The sequence below is a fragment of the Labeo rohita genome, unplaced genomic scaffold (genome assembly GCF_022985175.1).
Source record: "Labeo rohita strain BAU-BD-2019 unplaced genomic scaffold, IGBB_LRoh.1.0 scaffold_341, whole genome shotgun sequence".
In the NCBI taxonomy this organism is placed as follows: Eukaryota; Metazoa; Chordata; class Actinopteri; order Cypriniformes; family Cyprinidae; genus Labeo; species Labeo rohita.
In genome coordinates, this window is record NW_026129259.1 from 47,183 (window position 1) to 66,057 (window position 18,875).

The 18,875-nt window shown below is 40.4% G+C and overlaps 1 protein-coding gene and 1 pseudogene across 3 annotated transcripts; both read right to left on the reverse strand.

Annotated features, from left to right (window-relative positions):
- Window positions 1-1,002: 1,002 nt before the first annotated feature.
- Window positions 1,003-15,131, reverse strand: LOC127160381 (tripartite motif-containing protein 16-like). 3 transcript variants are annotated; one of them, XM_051103027.1, is made up of 7 exons: window positions 14,483-15,131; window positions 13,979-14,074; window positions 13,617-13,850; window positions 12,857-13,004; window positions 10,523-10,570; window positions 8,496-8,632; window positions 1,003-1,255 (listed from the first exon to the last, which is right to left on the reverse strand). In XM_051103027.1, the coding sequence occupies exons 1-7, from the start codon at window positions 15,056-15,058 to the stop codon at window positions 1,208-1,210; spliced, it is 1,287 nt and encodes a 428-aa protein (XP_050958984.1). In that variant the 5' UTR covers window positions 15,059-15,131; the 3' UTR covers window positions 1,003-1,207. The 3 variants fall into 3 exon arrangements, with proteins under 3 accessions (XP_050958984.1, XP_050958982.1, XP_050958983.1); XM_051103025.1 differs by lacking the exon at window positions 1,003-1,255 and having other exon boundaries at window positions 6,255-8,632; XM_051103026.1 differs by lacking the exons at window positions 1,003-1,255; window positions 10,523-10,570 and having other exon boundaries at window positions 6,255-8,632.
- Window positions 15,132-17,513: 2,382 nt separating this feature from the next.
- Window positions 17,514-18,775, reverse strand: LOC127160384 (E3 ubiquitin/ISG15 ligase TRIM25-like; annotated as a pseudogene).
- Window positions 18,776-18,875: the final 100 nt, after the last annotated feature.

The window sequence follows — 18,875 nt, forward strand, 5'->3', positions numbered from 1 at the left end:
CAGACCTCCTGAAAGACCTGGACCAGGGGTGCTCAACCCTGTTCCTGGAGATCTACCTTCCTACAGAGTTCAGCTCCAACCCTGATCAAACACACCTGAACCAACTAATTACGATCTGAAGGAGCACTTGATAATTACAGACAGGTATGTTTGATCAGGGTTGGAACTAAACCCTGCCGGAAGGTAGATCTCCAGGAACAGGGTTGGGCACCCCTGACCTGGACCATGGCGAGGGATTAGATGAGACGGTTAGAGAACTCCTCCGGGCCACAGATCTCACTCTCTGTGCCACCAAACAAACAGTTCATGCCATCAGTCATTCCATGGTTTGTTTCCTGGTTGTTACAGAAAGGCATCTGTGTCTCAGCCTAACAGGAATAAAGGAAAGAGACAAAGCCTTTCTTTTGGTCACCCCGATTTCACCTCCTGGTTTATTTGGCAATGCAGTTAACACTGTCATAGTTTTAGTGTAGTTTTAACCGATAAAAAAGTCATTACATTTTTGTTAACTTTTAGTACTTTTAGTCAAACTGCAGTTACAGTTTCATTTTTGATTGAACTATCCCTTTAACAGCAGTGAAAAAGGAGCAACTTATAAAAATGATAGTTTTTCACACACACACACACACACATATATATACAGGTGCATCTGAAAAAAACAGAATATAGTGAAAAAGTTCATTTTTTGTTTGTAACTTGTTTCAAAAACTGAAATTTTCATATATTCTAGATTCATTACATGTAAAGTGAAACATTTCAAAAGTTTATTTTGTTTTAATTTTGATGATTAGAGTGTACAACTCTCAATATCAAAATATTAGAATGTTTACATTTGAGTTTCATTAAATGTCCACCAAGCCATAAATGGTCAACCAAGCCACTTCTAAAACAGAAGCAACGTCAGAAGCATCTGATGGGCTGAGGAGAAAATGAACTGGACTGCTGCTCAGTGGTCCAATTTCATGTTGAAATTATGATCCCAGAGTCTGGAAGGAAGTAGGAAGACTGGAGACGCACAGAATCCAAGCTGCTTGAAGTCCAGTGTGAAGTTTCTGAAGTCAGAGATGATTTGGGGTGCTGTGACGTCTGCTGGTGTTGGTCCATTGTGTTTTGTCAAGTCCAAAGTCAATGCAGCCATCTACCAGGAGATTTTGGAGCACTTTATGCTTCCATCTGCTGACAAGCTTTATGGAGACGCTGATTTCCTTTAGTGTGAAGAAGGCCTGCGGGCCAAAACGTTTGTGTCTTTGTCCTTCTGGTGATGAATTAATAAAACGAAAAGAGAAGTTTGTTTTATGTGAGTGTGAATCAGAGTTTTGTATAAAAGGTTTATCTTTTTATGAAACTTTTTCACAGCTTTATTTGAAAATTTACATTAGATATTAACACATAACATTACAAGAACGTTTCATAAAATCATTCCGTTATCTCAGAAGGTAATATGCTTATAACATTTTCCTAAAGTTGCTGAGATAATGTTCTTCATTAGTCATCATGAAACATTGTGTCAATGTTTTATTAATAATATTGTATAATCTGTTACCTCAAAAACATTCCCAAAACTGCCTTGAAATGTTACAGTTAAAATGTGATATCTTTGTTTACATTTAACATTCCAATAATGAAAAACATGAAATGAAAAACATCCTTAAAACATTCTTTAAACATTCAAATGTTTTCTTTAAAACATGTGCAAAATGTTAGCTAAAATTTTGAGAAAATTCCCTGCTAGCTGGGTCAACTGAGCGACAGATGTCCTAAGACTGGGCCCTTCAGCTCTAGTCTGGAGTGAATTGGATCTCGCTTAGAGAGACCAATCTACTTTGAGTGTAAACTAAATGAGCCAATGTACATTGGCATGTGATGATTGCATCCAGCTGCCGCTGATCACATAAATAGGCAGCAGGTGCAGCGCATTGTCAGGTTTTCACTGAGGAGCTGAGCCAGTGACCCGGCAGCTCAGCGGTGGTACAGCAGCTGTGGCATTGGGACGTGGATGTTTCTGTTCCCTCTTTCAGGGAACGAGGGTAACATGCATAACCGAGACGTTCCACATCAGTCGGTCACTTTGAGTCACGTCGGTGACAGACGAATTGGGATCCCTACCAAAGTGACACGGCTGCTGCCCCCCTCCAGTGTCCTGAGCGAGCTTCCTGCACCCCCTTTCTGGCCTAGGCCAGGCTCACAACAAGAATACCAGTCACTGTATAACATAGCACTACCCACTTCAGTGAGGCTGGAGCACTGGGAATGTGTGGAAGCCCCATCCTTCCCGTAGGAGGTTTCGAAAGCATTCACACATATGACTCATTTTTCAGGAACATATGGAAGATTGGAGATGATTGTAACCCTCTTGGAATGGCAGACAGTCTGCCAGGGAACACAGGCTCTGAGGCTATACCTTGGAATTTTAAACATATGGGATCCACTTTGGTCTCTAATGTGGACCCCAGCCCTCTACCGGTTCTCATGGATTCATGGATACATTTGGCTGCCGAGGGGACGGAGGAGCTCGACAGGGTCTACTGTATGGACACTCTGGAGCCGTTTTAGCAAGCCGACCCGAGCCGGGATCACTCAATGCTTCTACCCATTTGAGGTGAGAACACAGGACGATACAGGCTCTACACGAAGGCTATAGAATCTGGCGAATGTGTTAGCGGTCGCTCCAACCCGCAGCTCTACAGATATCTGTCAACGAGGCACGACGAGCCAGCGCCCAGGAGGATGCAACACTTCTACTTGAGTGAGCTCGCAACCTGAGCGGGCAGGGCACACCCTGTGCCTGGTAAGCCAGGGTGATGGCATCCACTATCCAGTGGGCCATCCTCTGCTTGGAGACGGCATTCCTCTTCTGCCGCCTCCGTAACAGACAAAGAGCTAGTCTGAGGTCCTGAAGATTTGTGTCTGGTCTACGTACCATCTTAGGGCTTGGACAGGACAAAGCAAAGCTAGGGCTGGGTCTGCCGCCTCTGGGGGCAGCGCTTGCAGGCTCACCACCTGGTCCCTGAAGGGAGTTAGTGGGAACCTTGGGCACATACCCGGGCCTAGGCATGATTTGAAGACCAAAAATGCATGCAGGTTCTCTCACCCTCTTGATGGAGGTCAATGCAAGCAGGAATAGAGTTTTCATTGAAAGAGACTTCCGCTTGACTGACTACAAAGGCTCAAACAGGGTCGTGCGTAGTGGATTTAGTCTTCTCGCTTCTCTGAGGAACCTGATGACCAGGTCAAGCTTCCCCACCGACTTCCCTTCTATGGGGTCATGGTCCGCAGCAATAGCAGCCACATAGACTTTAAGGGTGGAGGGAGACAGTCTTCGCTCCAACCCATGCTGCAATAAGGAGAGCACGACTCGGATCGGGCATATTCGGGGGTCGACGAAAAGGTTCCACTTCAAGGCGTAAGCGTGTCTTGTGTACTGGGCTCTCGCAAAAGTGATGGTTTTTACCACTCCTTGGCATCCTGGCATCCTTCATCAGTAAATTTGTGATTTCTGCACGCAACAAAGGGGCATCTGCAGCCTTCACTGAAGTGAAGTGGATGCCCCTGAACTTGGGGGGGGCGCAGGGACAAACTGAATCGCATAGCCAAGTCTGATGATCCGAAGGAGCCAACAAGACGGACTGGGAAGCTCTATCGCAGATGGTGCGTGAGTAGTACATTTGATAGCACTCTCCAACCTTTCACTGCTCACTGATGAGGAGGGTGGGAGGGTGAGTGAGGTCCGAGGTTGGCCTCTCACCCCCTTTGGGGACCCAGAGATAGAAGAAACTGCTCTTTTGTCGAGTTGTTGGGTACCACTGACCGTGAGGCTAGTGGCGGGAAAAAAACCCCCGAAAGATTCTCCACCCGGCCCTCCTCCGGGGAAAGGAAGTGGTGGGTTCACCATCTCCCGAAGAGCAGCTCCATCCGTCATCCGGTTGCCCGTCTCAGGGCCTCTTATTCTTCAGCTTGCCACCGGTCTTAGTAGGGGCCTGGACGGCAGGGCGGCTGCCCTGCGACTGGCTTCGTGCAGTAAAAAGGTGCCGTCCATGTTCCAGTGAGCTCATCATCCACCTCCGGAAGAAAGATGGGGCCCTGAGAACCAGTGCGAGCCACCCTGAGATACCAATCATCCAGCCGAGAGGGTTCGGGACATGATGGAGGCTTCCATTCAAGCCCCTACACTCTCGGTGGCCCGGGCAAGCATAGCCATCATCTCAGGGTCTGTATCTGGCACCTCTACCCATGGATGGCAGTGTGCTCGGATCATCTTCCCCCGAGAGGTCTGGCTCACCGCCCAGTGCTGCGATCGACATCCGATTGTCGAGGGGAGCCCCAAAAGATACAAGTGGTACCTCATGGGGAGGTCCAGCCCGTTCCTTTGGCAGCTCCACTGGCTGCAAGGTGCTGGTGGAAAAAGGAACCCTTGTTTTTGGGGAGTTCCTCACAGTCACTGTTAGACCAGTCAGCACCCGACATTTGCCAGGGGGAACACTAGATCTGGGCAGAGGAACCGGCACCCCACCCCTTTGCAGAAAGTGGAGTCTGGTCCGCAACTCACCAATGGTCATCCTCCCGCAATGAGAGCATGACTCATCCACAAAAGCTGCCTTAGCGTACTTAGTGCCTAGGTACGTGAGGCAATGTTCGTGACCATCAACCGGCGCCAGGTAACGACCGCATCCAGAAGCGCACAGGTGGAAAGGCATGTTTAAACGCTGCGTCTTTATAAAGATGTCCACCCATGAAAGCTCTTTTAGAACATTGCTCCTTTAATGTGCTGAAGCACACAGGGGAGATGACTGCAGCAACACAAAAGGAGGTAGTGAAGCCTAATGTGTGTTTTCCACTCAACACAGAGACCACAGCCGCTAAAGTGCCGTACCGTCAACACACACAAGCTCTAGAGCGTTTGACTCATTGCAGTTTTTTCTCTCTTGCTTGCAGATTCGAAATGATTGGCTCCAGCTGACTATGCTCTCATCAATAGTAAGACAATCTCTGTCCTTGATCATCAACCTCCTCACGGTGCAATAAGAGAATTCAGATGTCCTTCAAGATGGCTGAGGTTGATCAGTTTCCGGGTCACAGGTTTGAGGATGTAGGCGCAAGTTGCAGATATTATTTTATGTTAATATGGTAAATTAGCAGTAAAATTATACCCTATATATTGTATTGACAACTCATCAATTAAATATTAGCCATATTATATTCTGCATAGCTGGATGTTTTTAAATAAACACTGACAAAAACTATATAAGCTTTTGGGCTGGATGATATATAACATTGACAGGAGTGATAACCCGGAATTAGACAAAATGCGGTCTCCCTCATTTAATTCAGATCATCAGCTCATTAGAAGAAAGATCCATGAACTGAACTGAGTGTGTCAGATTGAGAAACATTCAAAATGTGCAAAGCAGTGGGCCCCAAGGACCGGAGTTGAGAACCACTGGCAATTACAGTTATGTATTCACAAAATGAATCAGTGGTCAGTTGAAAATGGTTTTAGGTTTTTTTTAAAACAAAAACTGTTTCTACCACTGATCTATAATAGAGAACTATATCTATAATAAATCAAACACACTTAAATTTTTAACCTCCTTGAAAATTAAAGAAGCCTGTTATCAATATGGATTTAGGTCATCAGAAGAAGGAGGAGGAGTGACTCATCCCAATGTATACAGACAGCAGTATCTGGACATAAGAAGTCAGTTTCATTTACACTTACCAAATTTTACAGATGCTTTGAAGGTAGGAAATGGTGTAACTGCAGCAATGGTGACGGGACAGCAACATTATGTTATTTACCAATTGTTGCATAGGTCATATAAGACTGACTAATGCATTTTTGCTTAAAGGTGAAGACCCTACTTAATGCATGTTTTACAAGATTCTCCTGTTGGACTGTCCTGCTTTTAACTGCTTTTAATGTATGTAGAAAACACTTTTATGAAGTGAACACACTTAAAGAGTTTAGTATAATTTTGCCAGAAAAAGTTTTTTTTAAATCATATTTTAATGTAAAAAATCTTGTGTAATATAACTTTGTTTGCTGGGTTTTATTGAGTTTGCAATACTTATATATAAATATACTACTACTACTACTACTACTACCACTACACTTATGATTAGTGGATGCAGAAAGTGTTGTAAATGCCTTGTATACAACTACATATAATTTTTAACAGGTAAGAAAGATCTACATATAATGTGTGTCACATTTACAAGTGATGAATTGTTTACACTTCAGATAAGGGATGCAGAAAAATTTGTAAACTATTTATTCATGCATTTACACAACAGGTTTTGAATACTTTGTTATAGACAGATGTCTTCTCTGACATTGAGCAGCATTGTGCATCTGATGTGATCTTCAGGGTAAAACTGGTTCACATTATCACTAGATCCCACACACTCCACACAGAACACAAGTCTGTGCTGATGAGAGAAAGTGTTTAACACAATCCACTAAAAACCCCTGACTGTAAGTCATTTACGTTTATTCACTTGACATCAAATAATTTATTATTCTTTGAAAAAATTAGTTTTTGCATAATTGCATTTTTGTGCTTTTTAAAAGACCAGGGGTCTCATTTATAAAACTCTGTAGTTTTCACCCTAAAAGTGTACGTACGCAACAAAGCTATATTTTGTATGCGCACTAAAAAATTCATATGCCAGAACCTGCTCAAAAATCCCCTTATAAACCCCGTCAGGGTAAGATTGTGCGTATGTGCATCTCCACCCCGTTTCCTCCCTGAAATCATCATATATGGAGCTTACAGTGACTATAGTTTTACTATGCATAACCTCATCTGCATATCATTTCCATGCATATTCCCCATGACACCATGTTTAACACCGTCAAAGCTAAAAGACATTAAGGAAAGATGCGGTCTATAAATGCCATTTGTGCCATACACATAAAATTTTATTGCTAAAAATAATCCAGTATCCTTGTTATGTTTTACAATAAATAGACCTATATCGAAATGTCCATAACAAAACTGTTTAAAATGGTTCTCAAAAATATTTAGAATAGAGTTCATCTCATTTTTTTTCCACTGGCCAAATTGTAGCCTATTTAGATTGTTTTAAACAATTAAAATCAAATTAAATTGATCAGTTTTGGACCGTTCGACCACCGAATCCAGCAGTGTTTGCCATAGTATCGAAGTAAGTGCGCATCATTGATTATTGCTCTCCCTAAAAATATTTTTATATTGCAGTTTAGCTTAAAGATAAACTGTTGTGCACCTATATCACTCCTCGCTGTCATTAAAACATAACATGCCACATGCCACATGCTCAAGGGAATCCATTACAAATATATAATACATATAATTTTTCTTTAACTTCTGCACAATGACTCCATTAATGAGAGTGGAATACTTAATATAAACGTGTATATGAAAATTATATGCATGGTTTGGACGCACGGTCTAGAACGTTCGTATAGAGCGTACATATTTATGCAAAGTTTTTTTTTTTTTTTTAAATCAAGATATGTGCGTGGAAAATTGTGTATGCATACTTCATGCCCATTTTGTATATACGCAACATTTCTAAATGAGACCCCAGCTTACAACTTTAACGAAATATACATAAACTATACACTAATCATGGTTTTATCATCATTTGTCCATGATTAATAAATGTTTTTTTTAAATTATAGTACAATGTTAGCATTTCATTGATTTATAAGTGAAGAAATAATATACTTATTATATTATCTGTTTGATTATTTCATGATATGCTATTTTAAGATGACTTATGACATGTCTGTCAGTCGTCAGCATATTGCTCACATTGTAAACATGTAGTCATGTTTTGTAAATGATTAGTTTGTCATTTTCTAATCACTTGTAAATGATTTATAACTTAATCTACAATAAAAATGTTAACATATCATTTATTAATCATTTATAAATGCATAGTCATGTTTTGTAAATGATTAGTTCATCATTAACTACTTGTAAATAACTTGTAAATTAACAAAACAAGCACAAATTGTTAGCATGTCACTTATAAATTATTTGTGAATGTTTTGTAAATGATTATTTCATCATTATCACTTATAAATGATTCACAACTGAATGTTATTATAAAGCGTTACCTAATAGTTTTGCTGATGACTGACGACCATAAACATTGAACCCAGGATAGAGCGGCTGAGTGAATGTGGTCTGGACTGTGTGGATGAGGTTCATTGTGTCAGAGACGCTGTAGAAGGACAGAGTTCCTGCACTGTGATCCACATACACTCCTATTCTACTGCAGCTGGAGGGAACAGCGAGTTTAGTCTGACTGTTATTGTGCCAGAATGAGAAACTGGAGGAAGAACAGGACAAACTCCAGGACTGATCATTAAATCCAAAGAAACACTCATAACCAGATCCCTTCCTGCTTATGCACTTATATGACACTGAAATACCAACACCATATACAGATCCACTCCACTCAAGCTCCCAGTAACAGCGTCCACACACACTCTCTTTACACAACACCTGAGGGTATCCATCAAATCTGTCTGGATGATCAGGATACGGCTGGAGTGTGCCAGTGCAAGTTACCACTCTGTTCCCTTCAGACATGCTGAGGCGTTTATGTGCAGTGTTTGGATCCAGAGTGAACTGATGGGAATCTGATGGAGAAAAAAAAGGCACAAAAAACACTAGAATCAGGAGTTGTACATTTATGTTTTACTTATTTTACTCAAACAAATACTTTGCCTTTATTAGGATAGGACAGTATTTATACAGGAAGGGAAGTGGGAGAGAGTGAGAGAGAGCGAAGGGGGTGGGGAGGATCTGGAAAGGTCCGGGATGCCCGAAGCGCAGTGGCGCTATATGTCAGCACACCATCCGCAAGGTCATTGGCACCAACCAATAGTTTTATTTGATTTAACTTTTTTTTTTTTTTTTTTTTTTTTAAATGGTATGAACTATTCATTTGATTCATTCGGAAAGTTTCATGTCCAGATTTCCTCTTTCTAAGGTCTGTCTTTTTCTTTTTACATAAACACATTCACATTTACCACTGGCCTATAATTAACACATAAGCACATACACCTGTAGATATACATAAATGGACAGAACAGATACATCAAGTTAAATTATTAGAAATGTACTGGATGTGTTGTGTAATGTTTCTGTGGTGAACTATTGATTATTACATTATTATATGTATTTGTATGTTGGTTTGCAGTAGTTTTAAGAAATTTACTTTAAACACATATTAATTTTTAAATTAGTTTAAATGTAATCTGGTTACAACCTTAGAGAAGCAATGAGTAATTCAAAGTGAACTGCAATAGTTTTTAATGGGTTAGTTAGTTATGAAGCTACGAGAATACTTTGTGCAAAGAAAACAAAAATAACGGCTTTATTCCACATTTTCGTCTCTACTGTGTCACTTGTGGACCCGCGTTCACAAAAGTAGGTTACCACGCTGCATGCGTGTGGCATCTCCGGTGCTCACCCACATCCGGCGTTAAGATGTTGAACACGCATGCGGAGAACAACACACACTGTATGAAAGCTATTGCAATCTATTTATTTGGGTCAACGCAGCCACACGCAAGTATTGGGATGCTCTCGTGAACGCGCGTCCACAAGTGACACAGTAGAGATGAAAATGTGGAATAAAGTTGATGTTGTTTTCTTTGCGCACAAAAAGTATTCTTTACAGTTGAACCACTGATGTCACATGGACTACTTTGTCCATCATTTTGGTACTTTTCTGAGCCATTAATGTTATAGTACCCTTCCTGTCTATGGAGGGTCAGAGACCTCTCGGATTTCATCAGAAATATCTTAAATTGTGTTCCGAATGTCTTAAATTGTGTTTAATAACTGTGCCTATACTGCATATGTTTAATAATGAATTGTGAACACGATAATGTTCAAATAATCATTGAACTAAACTTTCAAGATACAGTATCTTTGTGTGTGTCATTGTGTTAATTAGTGTGTGCGTCTCAATCAGCTCCCTAGGTCCTGAGCTTGTGAATCAGTATATTGTGTGCAGTCACTGGTAAGTACCCTGACACACTGTACGTTGGGACAGTGATTGGTGTTTCTGGTGACATTCAGCGTCAATGGGCAGCATAGTAAAACCCCACCGCTGAAATGATTCACAGGCAGGACCAATCAATATTATTTTTTATTCTCTTTAAACACATAATAATGATATATTCTTTCAACATTTTCAAATATTAATTGTTAATTAGATGTGTTCATTACCTGTTTAGTGATTGTGCTTATGCTGAGATATACTAAAAAAAAACGGTTTGACTAGTCAAATCTTCTATCACGTGTCATTGTATTTATAGAGTTGGCTTAAGTGGTTTTTGTTTTGCGCTTCAGAAATGTGGCATCATTTCCAGTAAATGAGCACCGATGCTCTAGTTTTTGCGGTGTAGGATTTTTCAGGGAGTGAGATTTCGTGATTGAGAGAGCCATTAAAATGGCTGACTCCCTGATCAGTGCCCTGACTACTGAAGTAGGGAACTGAGAGACACCCAGTGACTTACATTGTAGGAAGTCCTCTCTGGTCCTGGGAATAATGTTACTGAGAGTGACTGTAAAAATAACAGATATAAACACTCAGTATAAAACAGAAAATTATTCCTGTATTCATTTTTAGTAGAGATGCACCGATTGCAATTTTCCTGGCTGATTCAGAGTTAGGATTAAAGCACGTTTAGATTAAAGTATCAAAATAAAGTATGTGACTGAAAAAAGGTAGAAATAACAATTATAGGGACAGTTCACATTTCAGAATTTGATGTTTATCTGCTTATCCCCAGGGCATCCACGATGTAGGTGACTTTATTTCTTCAGTAGAACACAAACAATGATATTTGACTCAAACCGTTGCAGTCTGTCAGTAACATAATGGCAGTCAATGGCATTTACAGCTTTGAGAGTCAAAAAAACACACAGACAAAATCAAATTAAACCCTGCGGCTTGTGACGACACATTAAGGTGTTAAGACACAAAACAAGCTCCTGACCAAGACGCTTGACGCATAGATCGTGTGTGTCCTCACGTGTCCTCGGGCACAGAGGAACACACTTTCTACAATGCTCACCTGCCTTGGCCTCTCACATGCACTTCAAACAGATGGCTCCTGAGCACAACAAAAGTTGGTGACGTATTTAGCAGGTGCCCTTTTATTCTTCCAGGCAACTGCCTATGACGTCATGGGCCACGTGGACTAATAGGATAGGTTTCACATGTGCTTCAGATGCCGGTCATGCTGGCATCATTCCCCAGTGTAGCCCCTAGCCTGTTGAGCAGTACAGTCACACATGTGGGATTCTTATTTCTGTGCCCCTGGGAGTACGGTCCCATGGGGCACAGAAATTAGATTATGGGATTTAGAACGTGATATGATGTCACGCAACTGCTACATTCAAACTGCACACTTTTGCGCGTTGGCTGGTGATGAGCCAAAGTGAGACGTGCACTGCACTTGTTATATAATCACAATTATGCAGTTTAACCACCTAATGCTTATTTTATGTTTTAGACATTTAAATACACACAAGTACTAGCAAAACAATAAATTTTGAGTTTGCAAAATACACACAAATGTCTATGGAAGCAGCAATAACAATCCATTCAAATATAATTTGCCGATGTGTTTTATTCATACACATAGTGTAAATAACTGTAAAGTTCACTCTATTCTTCTCCCAGTTCACTGGCCACTTACTTGCATGTATTTTGTTAGAAATTGATGAATTTATGTGCTGTAAATCCGACTGTCAGGACTCTCTGAACTGCAGCATGAACAAATGCTGGTGAGATTATTTATAGTGGTTTTTAAATAACAAAACACACTCATTTACACGCCTTTGTGAATCGGAATATCAGATAGTTGATGACATGGTAAGAACGAGCTATCGGTCATACAGTCAGGGCTGCGGTGTGTCACGTGACAAGCATGATGTGTCGCCATGTAAACCTTAAGGGGAAACATTCTAATATTCCGGTCACCTAAAAAAAAACAGTCTGGGGGGTCAGCTAGAATATTTTAAACTCACCAGTGAAAGGGCTAGGGGATGCAGCACGAGTTCCCTAGAAGAGGAATCAGAATCATTCTCACGCAAAAATTTTGGTGGCCAAGTTTCAGTGCTTCCCTAGTTATTTTGTTATTGACATCTTAATCAGGCTTCTTGTCTGGTCGGGCAAGTGACATTTTCTCTCACTTGCTCCTTTAAAAATCTACTTGAGATGCCATTATACATGGCTTTGTCCATTTTAGGGTTTCCCTGGCATGTCATACATTAGTCTATGAGTATATTTGTACTTTCTGTGTGAGAGCACCCTCTGGCTTTGAGTATACATAATAATAATAATAATAATAATAAATAAGTTTATTTTATATAGCGCCTTTTTTGCAAACTTGAAATCCATGACTTGAATGGCTGTGCTTTTGTGCTTAAGACTGCGTGTGACATACAGGCTTATGCTCTGATTAAACACTGGTGTGTATTCAAGCAGGTGTATTTGTGTTGGCCTATTTTGATAACAGATGCATTTAAGGCTAGGCCCACCCAGTTTTATCTAGTGATTTGTGGCTACGCAAGTGCTCAGAGTGAAGAGCCTGCCACCTACAACGTAGGTATAGACATGTATAGATATGCAGGTGTGAGCGTAAGAGTGACGTCAAAACGGACCGTCTGGTCACCGGTCCTGGCTGATCATGTAGAAAATTGGACCCTGGCCATTTGTTTGGTGCATCTCTATTCCTTAGACATTTCTAACTTGCTCATGTTAAAAATATAAACATATAAAAATATGATATTAGATGACGTTTGGCTCATTACAGAGAGCAGATGATTCTGTAATATTTTACCAGATATCTTTTTCATTTCCTCTTTGCAGAAATCCTCCAGTTTGTGTCTCAGCTGACTGACAGATTCTCTCACACCATCAAAAGAAAAGAGGAAACTGACATTGATGTTTTCTGTAGATTCAGGAGGAGCTGAGAGAGACTGAAGACTCTACAAAAATAAAAATGGATAAACTAGAAATAAATTTAAGGAAAACATTACTGTAAATACAAAGATGCTGTATACTACATACACTAATAAACATATTTGTTAAGAATTTCCACTTTTGAAGTTTAAGCAAACTTGACTTGGATAACAATTAAAACACACACACACACACACACACACACACACACATCAACACATTTTCAATAATGAAACATGTTTAAAATAAACATGCTTAAAATAAAATAAATAATGTTATATGAAGGATTTATTCTCTCTTATGATTCATCATCATGAGAAAACATTTAAACATAATGATTAAGACAATGATATTAATGAATAATAATTTGGTAAATAAATTTGTGGATGTTATAATAAATAATAGTCTCTATTAGTAGCTTGTTTCATTGGGTCACCTTACCTCATTACTGCAGTGTACATAAGTGAAGATTACAACATCAGAAGACATGATGCTCATGTATCCTCGATCATACTGTGTGGCTCAAATAATCACTGATAATTAAAGGCAGCTCTGTAACATCTGCAACAGAGGATCTTACTAAAATCCACTGTGTGTGTGTGTGTGTGTGTTTTTTTTTTTTTCTAGAACTCCATTACCTTCAGGAAATGGATGTGATCGTCTGTGTGTGAAAGCTGCTCCAGCTCAGTGTTTCTCCTCTTCAGATCATCAATCTCCTGCTGCAGTCGCTCCATTTGTTCTTCAGCTCGACTCACTGCAGCCTTTTCCTGATCTCTGATCCGCTGTGTCACCTCAGAGCGGCTTCTCTCAATGGAGCGGATGAGCTCAGTAAAGATCCTCTCACTGTCCTCCACTGCTGTCTGTGCAGAGCGCTGTTACACACACATCACAATCAGCTCTTACTGCTTCCTCACACAGCCTGAGAGACACAGCAGCTTCAGTGGGACTGAAAGAGGAGAGTCAAACTGAGTCTCAAACGTCTCTTCTTCTCCAAACTCACCTTATGAGACTCCACAGCCTCTCTCAGCTGCTCAAGATCTTCCTGTCTCTGCTGGATTCTCTGTTGGAGTTTTTTCAGTGTCTCCTTCAAGTGTTTCTTTAGGAAAAACAATAGTAAATAGTAGTAAATATCTTAATAGTGTCAGTAAACCTGACACTTATTAAGATTATTCAGTATTAAGAGTTTTAAGGTCATTATTTGAATTTAGGTTTCATGAAGTCCTCACATATGACAGAGTCATCATCATTCTGCAATCATGAATTAATGTGAAGCAGAAATCTACATTCAAACTGAGTGCAATTTGCAGCAAAAACAGCAACTCTGATGCATGTTCAGTTATAGTAGAAACCTCGGGTGATGTTACAGAGGGGAGCAAAGTTCAGGCGTCATGTTGTAACTCCCAATGGGAGCGCAGATCACATGATTTACCCAGCTGAATACTGCAGTGAGGATAAACACTTGAAGTGTCAGCATTAATACATCAAAGTGCATTTCAGTTCATACCTCTTTCTCTGTCCTCTCTGCTTCAGTTGATACAGTCTCATGGCTTTTATGTTCATCCATTGCACACAACATGCAAACACATTGCTGGTCAGTACGACAGAAAACCTCCAGAATCTGATCATGTTGATGGCAGATCATCTGCTGCAGTCGTCCAGTGGCATCAGTCACTTTGTGGTGTTTTCCTGAGCGAAACTCCTGATGATGTTCAAAATGAGTTTGACAGTAAGACTCCAGACACACCAGACAGGACTTGACAGCTTTGTGTTTTCTTCCAGTACAGATGTCACACTCCACGTCTCCAGATCCAGCAGGAACAGCAGCTTTTAGTTTGTTCTTTTTCAGTTTCTCCACCACTTCAGCCAGCATGGTGTTTTTACCTAAAGCAGGTCTTGGACTGAAGGTCTGTCTGCACTGAGGGCAGCTGTAGACTCTCTTCTGGTCCTCTTGATCCCAGCAGTCTGTAATGCAGCTCATACAGTAACTGTGTCTACAGGGAATGGTCACTGGATCCTTCAGGAGATCCAGACACACTGGACAGCTGAACTGATCCACTGAAAAAACACTGGCTTCAGCCATTTCACTCCATATACAGCAACACAGAGACACTAACAACAGCTCAACAGCACATCAGTTCAGTTTCCTGGTTCTGTGTTTGAGCGACGTGTGCAAAACAGGCGTATCTCACATACTAAAATGTCCACTAGGTGTCAGTCTCACACCGACATGCAGTGTGCTACTTTTATAAATTACCCTTACAAAAAGTAATGTTTCAGTATATTTTCCAAGTAGGCCGATACTTACATTAAATTAAGAGAGTATATTTAAGTCTACCTCATATAAACTATTTAAAGATATATTTAAAATGATACTTAAGTATACTTTTGTTATACTAGCAAATATACAGACAAGCCTGAGTACCGACTGTCAGGACTCTCTGAACTGCAGCATGAACAAATGCTGGTGAGATTATTTATAGTGGTTTTTAAATAACAAAACACACTCATTTACACGCCTTTGTGAATCGGAATATCAGATAGTTGATGACATGGTAAGAACGAGCTATCGGTCATACAGTCAGGGCTGCGGTGTGTCACGTGACAAGCATGATGTGTCGCCATGTAAACCTTAAGGGGAAACATTCTAATATTCCGGTCACCTAAAAAAAAACAGTCTGGGGGGTCAGCTAGAATATTTTAAACTCACCAGTGAAAGGGCTAGGGGATGCAGCACGAGTTCCCTAGAAGAGGAATCAGAATCATTCTCACGCAAAAATTTTGGTGGCCAAGTTTCAGTGCTTCCCTAGTTATTTTGTTATTGACATCTTAATCAGGCTTCTTGTCTGGTCGGGCAAGTGACATTTTCTCTCACTTGCTCCTTTAAAAATCTACTTGAGATGCCATTATACATGGCTTTGTCCATTTTAGGGTTTCCCTGGCATGTCATACATTAGTCTATGAGTATATTTGTACTTTCTGTGTGAGAGCACCCTCTGGCTTTGAGTATACATAATAATAATAATAATAATAATAAATAAGTTTATTTTATATAGCGCCTTTTTTGCAAACTTGAAATCCATGACTTGAATGGCTGTGCTTTTGTGCTTAAGACTGCGTGTGACATACAGGCTTATGCTCTGATTAAACACTGGTGTGTATTCAAGCAGGTGTATTTGTGTTGGCCTATTTTGATAACAGATGCATTTAAGGCTAGGCCCACCCAGTTTTATCTAGTGATTTGTGGCTACGCAAGTGCTCAGAGTGAAGAGCCTGCCACCTACAACGTAGGTATAGACATGTATAGATATGCAGGTGTGAGCGTAAGAGTGACGTCAAAACGGACCGTCTGGTCACCGGTCCTGGCTGATCATGTAGAAAATTGGACCCTGGCCATTTGTTTGGTGCATCTCTATTCCTTAGACATTTCTAACTTGCTCATGTTAAAAATATAAACATATAAAAATATGATATTAGATGACGTTTGGCTCATTACAGAGAGCAGATGATTCTGTAATATTTTACCAGATATCTTTTTCATTTCCTCTTTGCAGAAATCCTCCAGTTTGTGTCTCAGCTGACTGACAGATTCTCTCACACCATCAAAAGAAAAGAGGAAACTGACATTGATGTTTTCTGTAGATTCAGGAGGAGCTGAGAGAGACTGAAGACTCTACAAAAATAAAAATGGATAAACTAGAAATAAATTTAAGGAAAACATTACTGTAAATACAAAGATGCTGTATACTACATACACTAATAAACATATTTGTTAAGAATTTCCACTTTTGAAGTTTAAGCAAACTTGACTTGGATAACAATTAAAACACACACACACACACACACACACACACATCAACACATTTTCAATAATGAAACATGTTTAGAATAAACATGCTTAAAATAAAATAAATAATGTTATATGAAGGATTTATTCTCTCTTATGATTCATCATCATGAGAAAACATTTAAACATAATGATTAAGACAATGATATTAATGAATAATAATTTGGTAAATAAATTTGTGGATGTTATAATAAATAATAGTCTCTATTAGTAGCTTGTTTCATTGGGTCACCTTACCTCATTACTGCAGTGTACATAAGTGAAGATTACAACATCAGAAGACATGATGCTCATGTATCCTCGATCATACTGTGTGGCTCAAATAATCACTGATAATTAAAGGCAGCTCTGTAACATCTGCAACAGAGGATCTTACTAAAATCCACTGTGTGTGTGTGTGTGTGTGTTTTTTTTTTTTTCTAGAACTCCATTACCTTCAGGAAATGGATGTGATCGTCTGTGTGTGAAAGCTGCTCCAGCTCAGTGTTTCTCCTCTTCAGATCATCAATCTCCTGCTGCAGTCGCTCCATTTGTTCTTCAGCTCGACTCACTGCAGCCTTTTTCTGATCTCTGATCCGCTGTGTCACCTCAGAGCGGCTTCTCTCAATGGAGCGGATGAGCTCAGTAAAGATCCTCTCACTGTCCTCCACTGCTGTCTGTGCAGAGCGCTGTTACACACACATCACAATCAGCTCTTACTGCTTCCTCACACAGCCTGAGAGACACAGCAGCTTCAGTGGGACTGAAAGAGGAGAGTCAAACTGAGTCTCAAACGTCTCTTCTTCTCCAAACTCACCTTATGAGACTCCACAACCTCTCTCAGCTGCTCAAGATCTTCCTGTCTCTGCTGGATTCTCTGTTGGAGTTTTTCAGTGTCTCCTTCAAGTGTTTCTTTAGGAAAAACAATAGTAAATAGTAGTAAATATCTTAATAGTGTCAGTAAACCTGACACTTATTAAGATTATTCAGTATTAAGAGTTTTAAGGTCATTATTTGAATTTAGGTTTCATGAAGTCCTCACATATGACAGAGTCATCATCATTCTGCAATCATGAATTAATGTGAAGCAGAAATCTACATTCAAACTGAGTGCAATTTGCAGCAAAAACAGCAACTCTGATGCATGTTCAGTTATAGTAGAAACCTCGGGTGATGTTACAGAGGGGAGCAAAGTTCAGGCGTCATGTTGTAACTCCCAATGGGAGCGCAGATCACATGATTTACCCAGCTGAATACTGCAGTGAGGATAAACACTTGAAGTGTCAGCATTAATACATCAAAGTGCATTTCAGTTCATACCTCTTTCTCTGTCCTCTCTGCTTCAGTTGATACAGTCTCATGGCTTTTATGTTCATCCATTGCACACAACATGCAAACACATTGCTGGTCAGTACGACAGAAAACCTCCAGAATCTGATCATGTTGATGGCAGATCATCTGCTGCAGTCGTCCATTGGCATCAGTCACTTTGTGGTGTTTTCCTGAGCGAAACTCCTGATGATGTTCAAAATGAGTTTGACAGTAAGACTCCAGACACACCAGACAGAACTTGACAGCTTTGTGTTTTCTTCCAGTACAGATGTCACACTCCACGTCTCCAGATCCAGCAGGAACAGCAGCTTTTAGTTTGTTCTTCTTCAGTTTCTCCACCACTTCAGCCAGCATGGTGTTTTTACCTAAAGCAGGTCTTGGACTGAAGGTCTGTCTGCACTGAGGGCAGCTGTAGACTCTCTTCTGATCCTCTTGATCCCAGCAGTCTGTAATGCAGCTCATACAGTAACTGTGTCTACAGGGAATGGTCACTGGATCCTTCAGGAGATCCAGACACACTGGACAGCTGAACTGATCCACTGAAAAAACACTGGCTTCAGCCATTTCACTCCATATACAGCAACACAGAGACACTAACAACAGCTCAACAGCACATCAGTTCAGTTTCCTGGTTCTGTGTTTGAGCGACGTGTGCAAAACAGGCGTATCTCACATACTAAAATGTCCACTAGGTGTCAGTCTCACACCGACATGCAGTGTGCTACTTTTATAAATTACCCTT